This window comes from Heteronotia binoei, chromosome 18 (genome assembly GCF_032191835.1).
Source record: "Heteronotia binoei isolate CCM8104 ecotype False Entrance Well chromosome 18, APGP_CSIRO_Hbin_v1, whole genome shotgun sequence".
In the NCBI taxonomy this organism is placed as follows: Eukaryota; Metazoa; Chordata; class Lepidosauria; order Squamata; family Gekkonidae; genus Heteronotia; species Heteronotia binoei.
The window spans coordinates 37339791-37352721 of record NC_083240.1 but is presented as its reverse complement, the minus strand read 5'-3'; the positions used below and the strand labels follow the sequence as shown (position 1 = coordinate 37352721).

The 12931-nt window shown below is 48.9% G+C and overlaps 1 protein-coding gene across 1 annotated transcript in view; it reads left to right on the top strand.

Annotated features, from left to right (window-relative positions):
- The window catches only part of NCOR1 (nuclear receptor corepressor 1), a 188040-nt gene that overhangs the window by 130614 nt on the left and 44495 nt on the right, over positions 1–12931 (top strand). Inside the window, 7 exon segments of the mRNA XM_060259485.1 lie at positions 24–124; positions 758–929; positions 1119–1259; positions 4095–4178; positions 7021–7277; positions 9070–9424; positions 12457–12681. Coding sequence (XP_060115468.1) covers positions 24–124; positions 758–929; positions 1119–1259; positions 4095–4178; positions 7021–7277; positions 9070–9424; positions 12457–12681 — 1335 coding nt within the window.

Here is a 12931-nt window from a genome sequence, read left to right as displayed (position 1 = left end):
GGTCCATTTGCACCTTCAATCAGGTACGACAACCACCATCCAAGAAGGAAGCATAACGCGAGGGACTCCAGCCAGCAAAGTTTCCGTTGAAACGATGCCTTCCCTGCGAGGCTCCATCACTCAGGTATTTATTTCGTCCTGAAATTGATGTGATGCCGATACCCTGATGGAGCACCGCCTTCCCAAAGGTTCTCCTTTTCAATATTGCCACAGAAAGACGGCAGTATCCTGCCCCTGTATTGGTTGCCTCTCCTCACTGGTTCCCTCTTGCTGTTCATATCTTTTTCTTCTCCCACTCCAAGGTGGTAATCTGCCTTCTAAGATTTTGTGCTGGATTGTTCTAGAGCAGGGGTGGCCAAACTGGCTTAACTTAAGAGACACATAGAATAAACATCAGATGTTTGAGAGCTGCAAAGATACGAATGTCAGATGCAGGAAGGAAGATGGGGGAGGGATGGAGAGGTGGAAAGAGAGCAACTTTAACTTTAAATGCCTTCTCCAAGCTGGGAGAGGCACCGGGAGCTTCTAGAGTTGCGAAATATGTGTGAAAGAGCCACATGTGTCTTCTGACCTGCATTTTGGCCACCCCTGTTCTAGAAGCCCATCTAGTCTGTACAGTTAGCCAGATATTTCCAGGAAGCACACAAGAGTTTATCTTCTGTTTTGTCCCCAGCATTGGTCTGCCTCTGGACTTGGATATTCCACTTAGGGCCCATCAGTGGCTTGAAACTTCTGGATTCTGTTGTTCTCATTGCAGGGGACACCCGCTCTGTCTCAGTCCGGGATCGCAGCTGATGTATTGTTGAAAGGAACCATTACCCGGCTGGCCACGGAGGACAGCAGTCCTGAGAAATGCAGGGAAGAGGCAGCGGCGGCCAAAGGCCATGTCATTTACGAAGGCAAGAGCGGTCACATCATAACCTATGATGGTAAGTGTAGAACTTGGGCACTGCGGGCGCCTGGCACAGAAATACGGGTGGATAGCAAGCAAGCTTGGGCATATGAAAGCACAACTGACATTCTGGGTGTGATCATTTGAGCACAGCAGGATTTCCTGGGGAGCTTTGGTTTCCTTATTATTGCCTGTTTTTAAGCAACACGTTTGCGTAATCCAACAGCCATTAAGAACGTCCGGGAGGGAACCCGGAGTCCAAGAACTGCTCACGAAATGGGCCTGAAGAGGTCTTACGATTCCATGGAAGGAAACATCAAGCAAGGGATGTCGATGAGAGAATCTCCCGTCTCTGCGCCACTAGAAGGTAAGACAGCTGCCTCGTACCTCTGAGCACACCACTACGTCTGGGGTCAGGAAGGAATCCAACCCAAGCTGGGCTGTGACCTTGACCAATCCTCCCTCTAAGCTTTGGAGTCTTGTGAGCAAAAATTCTACTTCGGGAGCTACTGGCATTAAAGTTGTGAGCTGCTGCATAGATTAGTTTGCTCTAGGGCCGTTTTTCCTGAGCGGAGATAAAAATGTGTGAGCTGGAGGCTAAACAATTGTGAGTTAGCTCACGCTAACTCAGCTTAGAGGGAACACTGACCTTGACCCCTGTTGAGTGTGGTGACCCTCAGCCTCAAAGGGTTCCCCCCCCCCTTTTGGGGTATTTTTGTATTTTGTGTGTACCTGGAAGTTATGTCGACCTCTGGGGGCCTGGAGGATATTCAGAGTGGTGGCTGAATAGAGCCTGCCCCGTCCTGCCAACTTGGTATTCCAAGGAGATCTCCCATCCACGTTCTTGCCAGAGTCAACCCTGCTTAGCTTCCAAGATCTGATGAGATCGGGCTTGCCTGGACTATCCAGGTAGATCAGAGCCTCCGCCTCCAAGGTTTGTTAGATTTGTAATCGGTGTGGAGTAGTGACTTGTGCCAGACTGGGATGCTTGACAGGATGGTTGTGAGGATAAAATAAAGGGGGGAAACACAGATCCTTGGAGGAAGGACGGCTGAAAAGACTGTGTCAAGCGCATAAGTTACCGATACATCATGCAGAATGCACTCTTCTTCCCCCCCCTCCCCTCCTCATGTGTCTGCTGTTCCAAAATTAGAAAGCCTACCGTCTGAGCACTGGAGAAACTGTCCCATAGGAAGGACACTGATTAGAAAAGAGAAGAAATAGCTTTGTGTTAACCTCATGCTGTGGGAGGATGTGCTGCAAATTGGCTTCAGGTCTGGAGGTCCAAACGTGCATTGTAGCCTGGCACCGGTTTAGGACCCCCTTCCCCCCCCCCAAAAAAAAGAAAAAAATTCCTCTGCCCCCATCACATATTCAGAAGAGACTGCACAGAAGATGGAGGCATGCTGCTGTGATAATTCTCTGGCACCTTGTCACCTCCTCTCCTCCCCCCACAATGAATTAAGGCCTTTGGCATTGTGTACCCCTAACCCCCTCCTCTCTCTGCAGTCTTGCTGGAAGCAGCGCCTGCTCAGCTCTGTGAGGCTTATTACTGCCTTAACGGAAACATAGTCCGTTGCAACCAAGGAACGAAGGGTCTGGGTAAAGTGCCTTCCCTTGGAGGCACTTCGTGTTAAGAATGCTGTTATAACATTTTAAGCAGACATTGACGATTTTAGGCAGCAGACTTCCAGTAGCATCACAGGGAGTTTTGGGGATCCTTGGGAGTTCCTTGCCGGTTTCTTAGCGAGATTATCCATAATAGGGGCCAAATGCGAGACAGCCAGCTGAAGAATCTTCCCTGGAAATTAATAGCCCATGGAGGTGGGGTTTGTCATGTTCTAGGGCTTTTCCAAATCACACAGGGCAAATGTTAGGCCTGGTTGGAGCCCTGTGCAAAAGAAGCACATGCCTTAAAATGTGCTCCAGGGTCCTCTCAGTGGGAAAGGGTTCAACAAAGAAAGGGTGAAATCCTTGCCGATTACCGATTGAGTGGTCTGATACTGAGTCTCCATTGAGGAGGGCCAAATCTGCAGCTCTTTGTTTTCATTGACGGTCGTTGTGAGATTTCCCATCGTGCAGGTTACAATATGCACTCTCCCTGTGTATCCTGGGTAAGCACTACTTACCACCAATGTTCCCTCTAAGCTGCAGAGTCTTGTGAGCAAAAATTCTACTTTGTGAGCCACTGGCATTAAAGCAGTGAGCCGCTGCATAAATGAGTGTGGTCTGGGGTCATCCTTCCTGAGCGAAGACAAAAAGGTGTGAGCTGGAGGCTAAAAATCTGTCAGCTGGCTCACGCGAACTCAGCTTAGAGGGAACGCTGCAACGCCTCTTCCGCCTTCTTACTGATCTCTGTTCCTACACATGTCTGACGAAGGGAGCTACGACTTTCGAAAGCTTATACCACAGAAATCTGGTTGGTCTCTAAGGCAGTGATGGACTCGAATCTGCTAACCCTCCAAAGCCCATTTCCGTGACGGAGGTTCATGTTTCTTTTATGTCCTGTGCCAAAATAATGTTTAAAATCTTGTGGATTTTAACCAGAAAAACCTGGTGCAGAAATAGGCCTCCTTGACTCAGTATGTACAGGGGTGTAGAATAAAACGCTGTGAAATCCAGCATTATTCTTGGCGCATCTCACATGAACATGAACATATGAAGCTGCCTTCTACTGAATCAGACCCTCGGTCCATCAAAGTCAGTAGTGTCTTCTCAGACTGGCAGCGGCTCTCCAGGGTCTCAAGCTGAGGTTTTTCACACCTATTTGCCTGGACCCTTTTTTGGAGATGCCGGGGATTGAACCTGGGACCTTCTGCTTCCCAAGCAGATGCTCTACCATTGAGCCACCGTCCCCCCATCTCAAGATCTGTCTTAGACTGAGCCACCCTTGCTGTCTAATCTGCAGTATATTCTCTGTTGTGCTGTAAGGGGGACTACAATCGATGAACCAGGGGCTTCTCTGCCATGCCCTGAAACGTCATTTTCTCACCACCTTCCCTGGACTTGTATGAAACATCCACGTAAAGAGTTGTGGAGAACTAGAAAGCTTGCTCTCTATTGTGTGATATTTTAGTAGGGCCTCAATTAAAGAAAATACTGCACTGCTCTGGTATTTGGGATCTTTCCATGGACCAGTGTGGCTGTCTACCGTCTAGGGAGTGGTTTGTGTCATTTTCTAAACTTCTAAAATCTTTTTTAGGATTAATCTGCCGTGCTCTTCCTCGGGGAAGCCCTCACTCGGAGCTGAAAGAGAGGACTGTGCTATCCGGCTCCATAATGCAAGGTAGAAAAAAAATATTTTTCTTCCTTTACAGGTGTTTACTATTAATTGTGTGCTCAGCTGTATACGTTGCATGTAAATGACCCCACCAGTTGAGCTTAGAAAATATGTATTTAATGTATAACTTCAATAAATACAAACAAAACATTTTTTAAAGAAGAAAATCCCTTTTAGCGCCCAGGATCATAAATTTTTTCTCATACTTTTCAAAAATCCACCTTCGTTGTGGCACTAGTGAGTGGAGATTTTTGCTGTTGAATTTCAGTAGGACAGCTTTTCTCGCCTTTTCTTCCCACCCTTTCTCCCAGAATTTCTCTTTTGGAAAGGACAAGAACAAAAGGTGCACTAATATGGATCTAAACTATCACAGTAGATTTTGGGTTTTTCATTGAGTTAGTTTCTGTGAACTAGGTCTGCTATTGTGGAACTCCCTTCGTGTGTGTTTTATTTTATTTAGGTAATTTATAGTCCGCCTTCTCCCGAGGAGGGCTCAGGGCGGATTATAACATTCTAAAAACAGTATAAAATGGCAATTTAAACCACACAAATCATAACAGATTATAAATTATAAAATGGCGGCTCAGTTGGGCACATATTGTATGAACCAGGATAGTGAATAAAATAAATTTATGTCATAGCACAAATGGTTCGCCACATAGGGCCACCCAATGGAATAGGACGCCCACTGCCTCAACCATAGGCCTGGCGGGATAGCTCCATCTTACAGGCCCTACGAAAGGATAACAATTCGGTGAAGGCCCAGATCTCAAGAGGGAGCTGATTCCACCAGGCTGGGGCCAAGGCTGAAAAGGCCCTGGCCCTGGTTGAGGCAAGACGGACGTCCTTCAGGCCAGGGATGGCCAATAGATGTTGCATGCTGGATCATAGTGATCTCCAGGGCACATATGGGGAGAGGCGGTCCCGTAGATATGTCGGTTCCAGGCCGCGTGAGGCTTTAAAAGTCAAAACTAAAACCTTGAAACGTCTTCTGTAAGGCGTCTTCTGTAAGGTGTCTTCTGCCAGTGGAAGACATGTTTCACCTTTGCCCCAGCAGACGACTTTGCCATTAGTTAGAGTGAATTAATAGGCTCCAACTTGCTTACCCTTCTGTAAATCCTTTAATCTTGATATTGGAGGTCAAGTAGCCCGAATTACATTGAGCCCTCTTTACAAAGAGACTAATACCAAAACATGAAATTAAGCATCTTCATTTAAAGTAAATACTTGTTTTATTATTTATTTTAAAATATTAATCCCCCACCACTCCGTGTAAAATCTGAGACTATAATTGTATAGGGATAGGATGTGGAGTCTGGAGTGACCCCGGTGTTGATTTCTGTGCCTCTCTAGTCCACGATATGTGCAGTGCTATATAGGGTTATCCAGTTTAAGCACATTGGACTTAGACTAGAGTAAGTCTTTGTAGGATTGCAATGTCAGATGTTCAGTGTGTCTTGTTTAGGCCCTGTGTGACACTGTTCCAGAACATCTCTTCCTATCATTAAGCCTTGTTGGGTGGGGAGAATGTTGAAATTCCCCTGGTCTGAGATGGGGGTTTAAAACAGTCATAGAACAGTCAACCTCTTTACTGAGAGGCTGGGACAAAAACACATTTAAAAAAACCTAGGATTCTGGTAGTGCTGCCTTACAGACACCCTATTTCAAGAGTGGCCAACGGTAGCTCTCCAGAAGTTTTTTGCCTACAACTCCCATCAGCCCCAGCCAGCATGGCCAATGGCTGGGGCTGATTTATTTATTTATTTATTTATCTGAGATTTATATCCCGCCCTTCCCACTAGGTGGCTCAGGGCGGCTTACAGCATGTAAAACTAACATAAAATAAAAATTAAAAATTAACATTAACATTACATAATTTATAGTTAAAAATCTAAACATTTGTTATATACATAAAACATTAAAATCATTCAGTGGTCTTAAGCTACACTCAATTCAAATTCGATGTTCAGTGTTCAGTGTTCAGAACTCAGTGCCAGTCAGTTGTGGGCCAGCCAGAAGAGGGCTGTCTTACAGGCCCTGCGGAATTGGGTAAGATCCCGCAGGGCCCTTACCTCTTCCGGCAGCTGGTTCCACCAAGATAGAGCCATTACAGAGAAGGCCCTGTCCCTTGTAGCTTTCAAACGGGCTTCTTTTGTAGGCAAAAAACAACTGGAGAGCTACCGTTGGCCATCCCTGCCCTATTTTAATTTTGGTTGGTGCATTTTTTAAAAAAAGTTTCTTGCAATCTTAGTGAAATTCCTCTTTGTGATCTAGTAAATCTTTGTGGAATAGCCCCATGGCGCAGAGTGGTAAAGCTGCAGTACTGCAGACCAAGCTCTCTGCTCACGACCAGAGTTCGATCCTGGCGGAAGCTGGGTTCAGGTAGCCGGCTCAAGGTTGACTCAGCCTTCCATCCTTCCGAGGTCGGTCAAATGAGTACCCAGCTTGCTGGGGGGATGGGGGAGTGTAGATGACTGGGGAAGGCAATGGCAAACCACCCCGTAAAAAGTCTGCCTTGAAAACGTCGTGATGCGACGTCACCCCAGAGTCAGAAACGACTGATGCTTGCACAGGGGACTACCTTTACTTTTTTAAATCTTTGTGGCCCGTTCAGTTGTGTGACTTGGAACTTTGGTTGACAGATGTAGAGTGTCGCTGCAGCAGGTTGATATACATTCAGTGTATATCATTTTGCATTCCATTTATGCATATGCTTCAGTCTGTAACGTTTCTGTTGCTGGTTTAAAGTGGGAGCTGCTGAATGTGCATGTGTTCCCACCCACCCACCTGCAGCTAGAGCTGAGTAGGTGAAACTGAAGGCTTACGCTGTTGCATTTCTCCTGGAAAGGTACTCCAAGAGCTACAGCTGAGAACTACGAAGAAGGTCTCAAGTACCCCAAGATGATTAAGAAGGAGTCTCCACCCACACGGAGCTTTGAAGGTGCCATTACCAAGGGAAAGCCGTACGACGGGGTCACCACCATTAAAGAAATGGGGCGCTCCATCCACGAAATCCCACGGCAGGACCTGCTGAGCCAGGAAAGCCGCAAGACCCCAGAGATAGTCCAGAGTGCTCGGCCTATCATAGAGGGTTCCATTTCTCAGGTAGGTTACCATCAGGCCTTGAATTCGGCAGGCGCTCACAGGAGCAAGGCTCCTGAACCTTTCCGAGGGTTCCCCCTCCTCCTCCCCATCTACCTTGTCGATTGAATAGTAGGTGCAGCTGCTATTAGGATGAGGAAACCAGCCACCAGGGCCTTTGCCACACCCCCAGCAGCCCTCATTAACCCCTGGAGAAGCCCACACCACCCTTTCTCCACTTCTTATGTTATTTTGGGTGGCGAGTGGCTTACTGGCCTTTTAACTGTGTGGAGGAGGCAGCCATGGAGAGCCCCAGGTGAGTGAGGCCTGCTTGGGCTGGCTGGATCTCTAGCCAGCCCAAGCAGGCCTCGCTCACCCAGGGCTCTCCTTTCATTCGTCGGGTTGCTTTCAGCTGGTGAGGGGGGGGCGGCATATGCTAATGAGTTATGCTAATGAGATCCACCACCTATTTTTCTACAAAACAACCCCTGGTTACCATCAAATGGATTCCAAAACTGTCGCTGTTGGCAAGAGAGCAACTTTTCAGAGCCAACTACAGCCAGCTAGCCCAGAAGGGGTTGGAAAACAGCGGCAGGTGACAAACAGTCTTGACTGACTTGTGAAGTGTGACCAATGGGCGGGTTCCTCAGGCAAGGAGTTGGGTGAGGAAGGCATTCAAGGCTGTAGAGAAGAGACTGCTGTTTCTGTGATCTTAGGCAGATCCTGGGAAGGAGGCCAGGAAGGGTTGCATTAGCGCTTAGTTCTCGTGGCCTCTTCTTACACCCCCAGGGAAATGCTGTTCAGCATTTTAACAGTTTGAGAGCCAGTTTGGTGTAGTAGTTAAGTGCGTGGACTCTGATCTGGGAGAACCAGGTTTGATTCCCCACTCCTCCACTTGCAGCTGCTGGAATGGCCTTGGGTCAGCCATAGCTCTGGCAGAGGTTGTCATTGAAAGGGCAGTTGCTGTGAGAGCCCTCTCAGCCCCACCCACCTCACAGGGTGTCTGTTGTTGGGGGAGAAGATATAGGAGATTGTAAGCCGCTCTGAGTCTCTGATTCAGAGAGAAGGGCGGGGTTTAAATCTGCAGTCTTCTTCTTCCCTTCTCCACCACTTACAGCTGCTGGAATGGCCTTGGGTCAGCCACAGCTATCGCAGGAGTTGTCCTTGAAAGGGCAGCTGCTGTGAGAGCCCTCTCAGCCCCACCCGCCTCAGAGAGTGTGTGTTGTGGGGGGAGAAGTTATAGGAGATTGTAAGCCACTCTGAGTCTCTGATTCAGAGAGAAGGGCGGGGTATAAATCTGCAGTCTTCTTCTTCTTCTTCACTTTGGGGTCTGGCATCAATTTTTCTCCAGGTCAGTTTGGCCAGGGATCCTGGAGGGTTTTTGCCATCTTCTGGGCATAGAGTGGGGGTGGGGGGGTCACTGGCGGTGTGTGTGTAGCGGGGGAGGTACGTGTGATGTTGCTGCATTGTGAGGGACTGGACTAGATGACCCTGAAGGTACCTTCCAAGTTCCAACTCTGTGATTCTAAGAATCTGTGATTCTAAGAACGGCTCCTGAACCGTGTTCAGGTAACCACCCACCTGAACTGAGAAAGGGCTCCTCAGATCTTCAAATGTGTGTGTTACATACCATCAGGGTTTTTTTTTTCTTTAGGGGAGATAAAAATGCTCAAATAAAGTAAGTTTCCAATCCGCCTTCGCTTGCTAAAGTGCGCCTGCACCCGGTTGTAGGGTTGGCCGGTTCCTGCAAGGTCCTCCCCTGACCCGGGCACACAGGCGGCCTGTGCTCACGACGCGCTTCCTGTTTTGCTCTCAGGGCACGCCCATAAAGTACGAAAGCAGCTCAGGCCAGTCCGCCATCAAGCACAATGTCAAGTCCTTGATCACCGGGCCGAGCAAGCTCCCCCGAGGCATGCCGCAGCTGGAGATGGTGTCCGAGAGCATGAAGGTCGTGGAGCGAGGGAAGTACGAGGACACCAAGCCCGGGGAGGTCCGTTCCCGCCACACCTCCGTGGTTAGTTCTGGGCCCTCGGTCCTCCGGTCGACTCTCCACGAAGCTCCCAAGTCGCAAGTGAGCCCCGGCATCTACGAAGACAGCAACGCGAGGAGGACCCCTGTGAACTACCCAAGCATGTCCCGGACATCACCCATGATGAACAGAGTCTCAGAAGGTGCGTTGTCAGTTTCCGGGCTGATGCAGGCGCGTCATTCTGCTCTCACTAGAGGCGAAGGTCATGTCGGAATGCATCCGATCCATTGACAAAGCGGATATGGTCAATTCCCCCACAAGTTGTGTGACACGTTAAAATACTGCCCAGTGTTCCATGAAGCTCCCTTGCAGGGGAGGGGGGGCAGAGGTTGCCTTTTTAAATTGCAGCATGATGCCCTCTAGTGGCGAAGGTTGGAGGGGGAATGTTCTCTGCTAGCCGTGCCAAAGCCAGGGCTATTCCCTTTCCCCCTCCAATTTGGGTATGAGCGCCATCTGCTGAGTGCTCCAGCCGCACCTTCATTCAAGAACAGACTTTTGTCTCTGGAGTCACCACGTGTGGCTGTTTAAAACTTCTTGGATTTTTTTTTTAAAGGCTGAATTTGGGGGCCAGGATAGAAGCCAGAGTGAATAGCTCAGCCTCGTGCATATGACGCGAATACAGATTTAGTTGATCTATCAGGTTACGTTCTGTATCTTTCTTGGGGCAATACTGATGGCCTGGATCTCATGGGCCTGTCAGCAAATGGCAGCATTTCTCTCTGGTACGAAGACCCTTCTTTGATAAAGCTACATAAGAACATAAGAGAAGCCATGTTGGATCAAGCCAATGGCCCATCCAGTCCAACACTCTGTGTCACACAGTGGCCAAAAAGCCCAGGTGCCATCAGAAAGTCCATAAGAACATAAGAGAAGCCATGTTGGATCAGGCCAATGGCCCATCCAGTCCAACACTCTGTGTCACACAGTGGCCAAAAAGCCCAGGTGCCATCAGAAAGTCCATAAGAACATAAGAGAAGCCATGTTGGATCAGGCCAATGGCCCATCCAGTCCAACACTCTGTGTCATACAGTAGCCAAAAAACCCAGGTGCCATCAGAAAGTCCATAAGAACATAAGAGAAGCCATGTTGGATCAGGCCAATGGCCCATCCAGTCCAACACTCTGTGTCATACAGTAGCCAAAAAACCCAGGTGCCATCAGAAAGTCCATAAGAACATAAGAGAAGCCATGTTGGATCAGGCCAATGGCCCATCCAGTCCAACACTCTGTGTCACACAGTGGCCAAAAAGCCCAGGTGCCATCAGAAAGTCCATAAGAACATAAGAGAAGCCATGTTGGATCAGGCCAATGGCCCATCCAGTCCAACACTCTGTGTCATACAGTAGCCAAAAAACCCAGGTGCCATCAGAAAGTCCATAAGAACATAAGAGAAGTCATGTTGGATCAGGCCAATGGCCATCCAGTCCAACACTCTGTGTCACACAGTGGCCATATATATGTATATATATATACACACACACATACATGCACACACACACACTGTGACTAATAGCCACCGATGGACCTCTGTTCCATATTTTTATCCAATCCCCTCTTGAAGCTGGCTATGCTTGTAGCCGCCACCACCTCCTGTGGCAGTGGATTCCACATGTTAATCGCCCTTTGGGTGAAGAAGTACTTCCTTTTATCTGTTTTAACCTGACTGCTCAGCAATTTCATTGAGTGCCCACGAGTTCTTGTATTGTGAGAAAGGGAGAAAAGGACTTCTTTCTCTACTTTCTCCATCCCATGCATAATCTTGTAAACCTCTATCATGTCACCCCGCAGTCGACATTTCCCCAAGCTAAAGAGCCCCAAGCGTTTTAACCTTCCTCGCTCAGGGTACCACATTTGCCAATAGCAAAACAGAGCCACGGGAGTATAGCGCAGTGTGTTAAATGATTAGCCATGAGACCAGCGCGTGACTACTCATGCTGCCGTTGACCCATCAAAGAGGGGGACTTGAGCCCAGTCTTCCCAGTCCCAGTTCAACCGACTGTCCCTCGCTGTGTTAAACTGGTTCTTTGTAAAGGGCAAGTGCAGAGCGGAGAGCCAGAAAATTCTTTGTGGGAAGAAGAGGACGCTTTGGCGGATTTGGAGGAGGTAAATTGGCAGCTGGTATGGACGGAGAAGTGACTTCCAAGACACGGAGGGCAGGAACCGGGAGCATTTCCAGCTTCCAGGGTGTTGGGTTGTTGTTTTTTAAACTCAAAGTGAATGTAAGCTCAGTTCTGCTGTGGCTGGCAGACTTTAACCAGGCGCAACCAGCTGGCTGCCTAGGGAGGATTTGCAGGATTCAAGTTTCACCGTGGCACTGAGTCACTCCAGAGGTCTTGCATCAGAGTGCAGGTTATTTTGGGGAGAAAGGAATAGGCGGGCGAAGGCCGTTAATCACCAGCTACTCAAAGCCAGGCAGGTCTGGTTTGCAGCTCTGAAAGGTTCCGTGCCCCTACCCCACCCCAGCAACATCTGGACCAGGGGTGGCCAAATTTGCTTCATGTAAGAGCCGCATAGAATAAATATCAGATGTTTGAGAGCCGCGAGATATGGATTTCAGATGTTTGAGAGCCGCGAGACATGAACACTAGATGTTGGAGAGCTGCAAGACAGGAAGGCAGGCAGGCAAATAAATGGAGGAGGAAGGGAAAGGTGCAAAGAAAGCAACTTTTACTGTTTTCGCAGAAAGCTAACCTCGCAGTCACAATCCTGTTCCCTCCGCAGCGTCCGGTCGGATTTCGCACAATCTGCGCCAGAGTTACAGGAAGTGCCACGGCTTTTGCGTAGCAAACGTAAACCGCTAAACCCCAGTTTACGTTTGCTACGCAGAAGCCGCGGCACTTCCTGTAACTCCGGCGCAGGTGGTGGGAATCCGACCGGACGCTGCGGAGGGAACAGGAATGTGACTGCGAGGTAAGCTGTGTGCGAAAATGGTATTTAACTTTAAATGGTATTGGAGAAGTTTTTTAAAGAGAGAAATGCCTTCTGCCAGCAGACCAACAGGACAGTGGGGAGGTGTTTTTCAAGAGTTACACAATATGCATGGAAGAGCCACATGTGGCTCCTGAGTCACAGTTTGGCCACCGCTGGTCTGGTCTCCTTAGGCCTCAAATACCCATTTCAAGATATTCCCGTGTAAGCCGGCGAGGCTCTGAGCTTGACCACATTTCTCTTCCAGCCAGCATATCTTCTGGGAAGGCTGCAAACCACGAGAGGAAATCCACTCTTACCCCGACTCAGAGGGAAAGCGTGTCATCAAAATCGCCAGTCCCGGGGGTGGATCCTGTGGCCGCTCACAGCCCCTTCGACCCCCACCACAGAGGCGCTACTCCTGAGGTCTACAGGAGCCACCTCCCTTCGCACCTGGACCCTGCTATGCAGTTCCATAGAGCTCTGGATCCTGGTACGTGCTTGCCTTCTGACTCATAAAAGCCAGTATGGTGTAGCAGTTAAGCGCGTGGACTCTTTATCTGTGAGAACCGGGTTTGATTCCCCACTCCTCTGCTTGCAGCTGCTGGAATGGCCTTGGGTCAGCCATAGCTTGGGAGAGCCAGTTTGGTGTAGTGGTTAAGTGTGCGGACTCTTATCTGGGAGAACCGGGTTTGATTCCCCACTCCTCCACTTGCACCTGCTAGCATGGCCTTGGGTCAGCC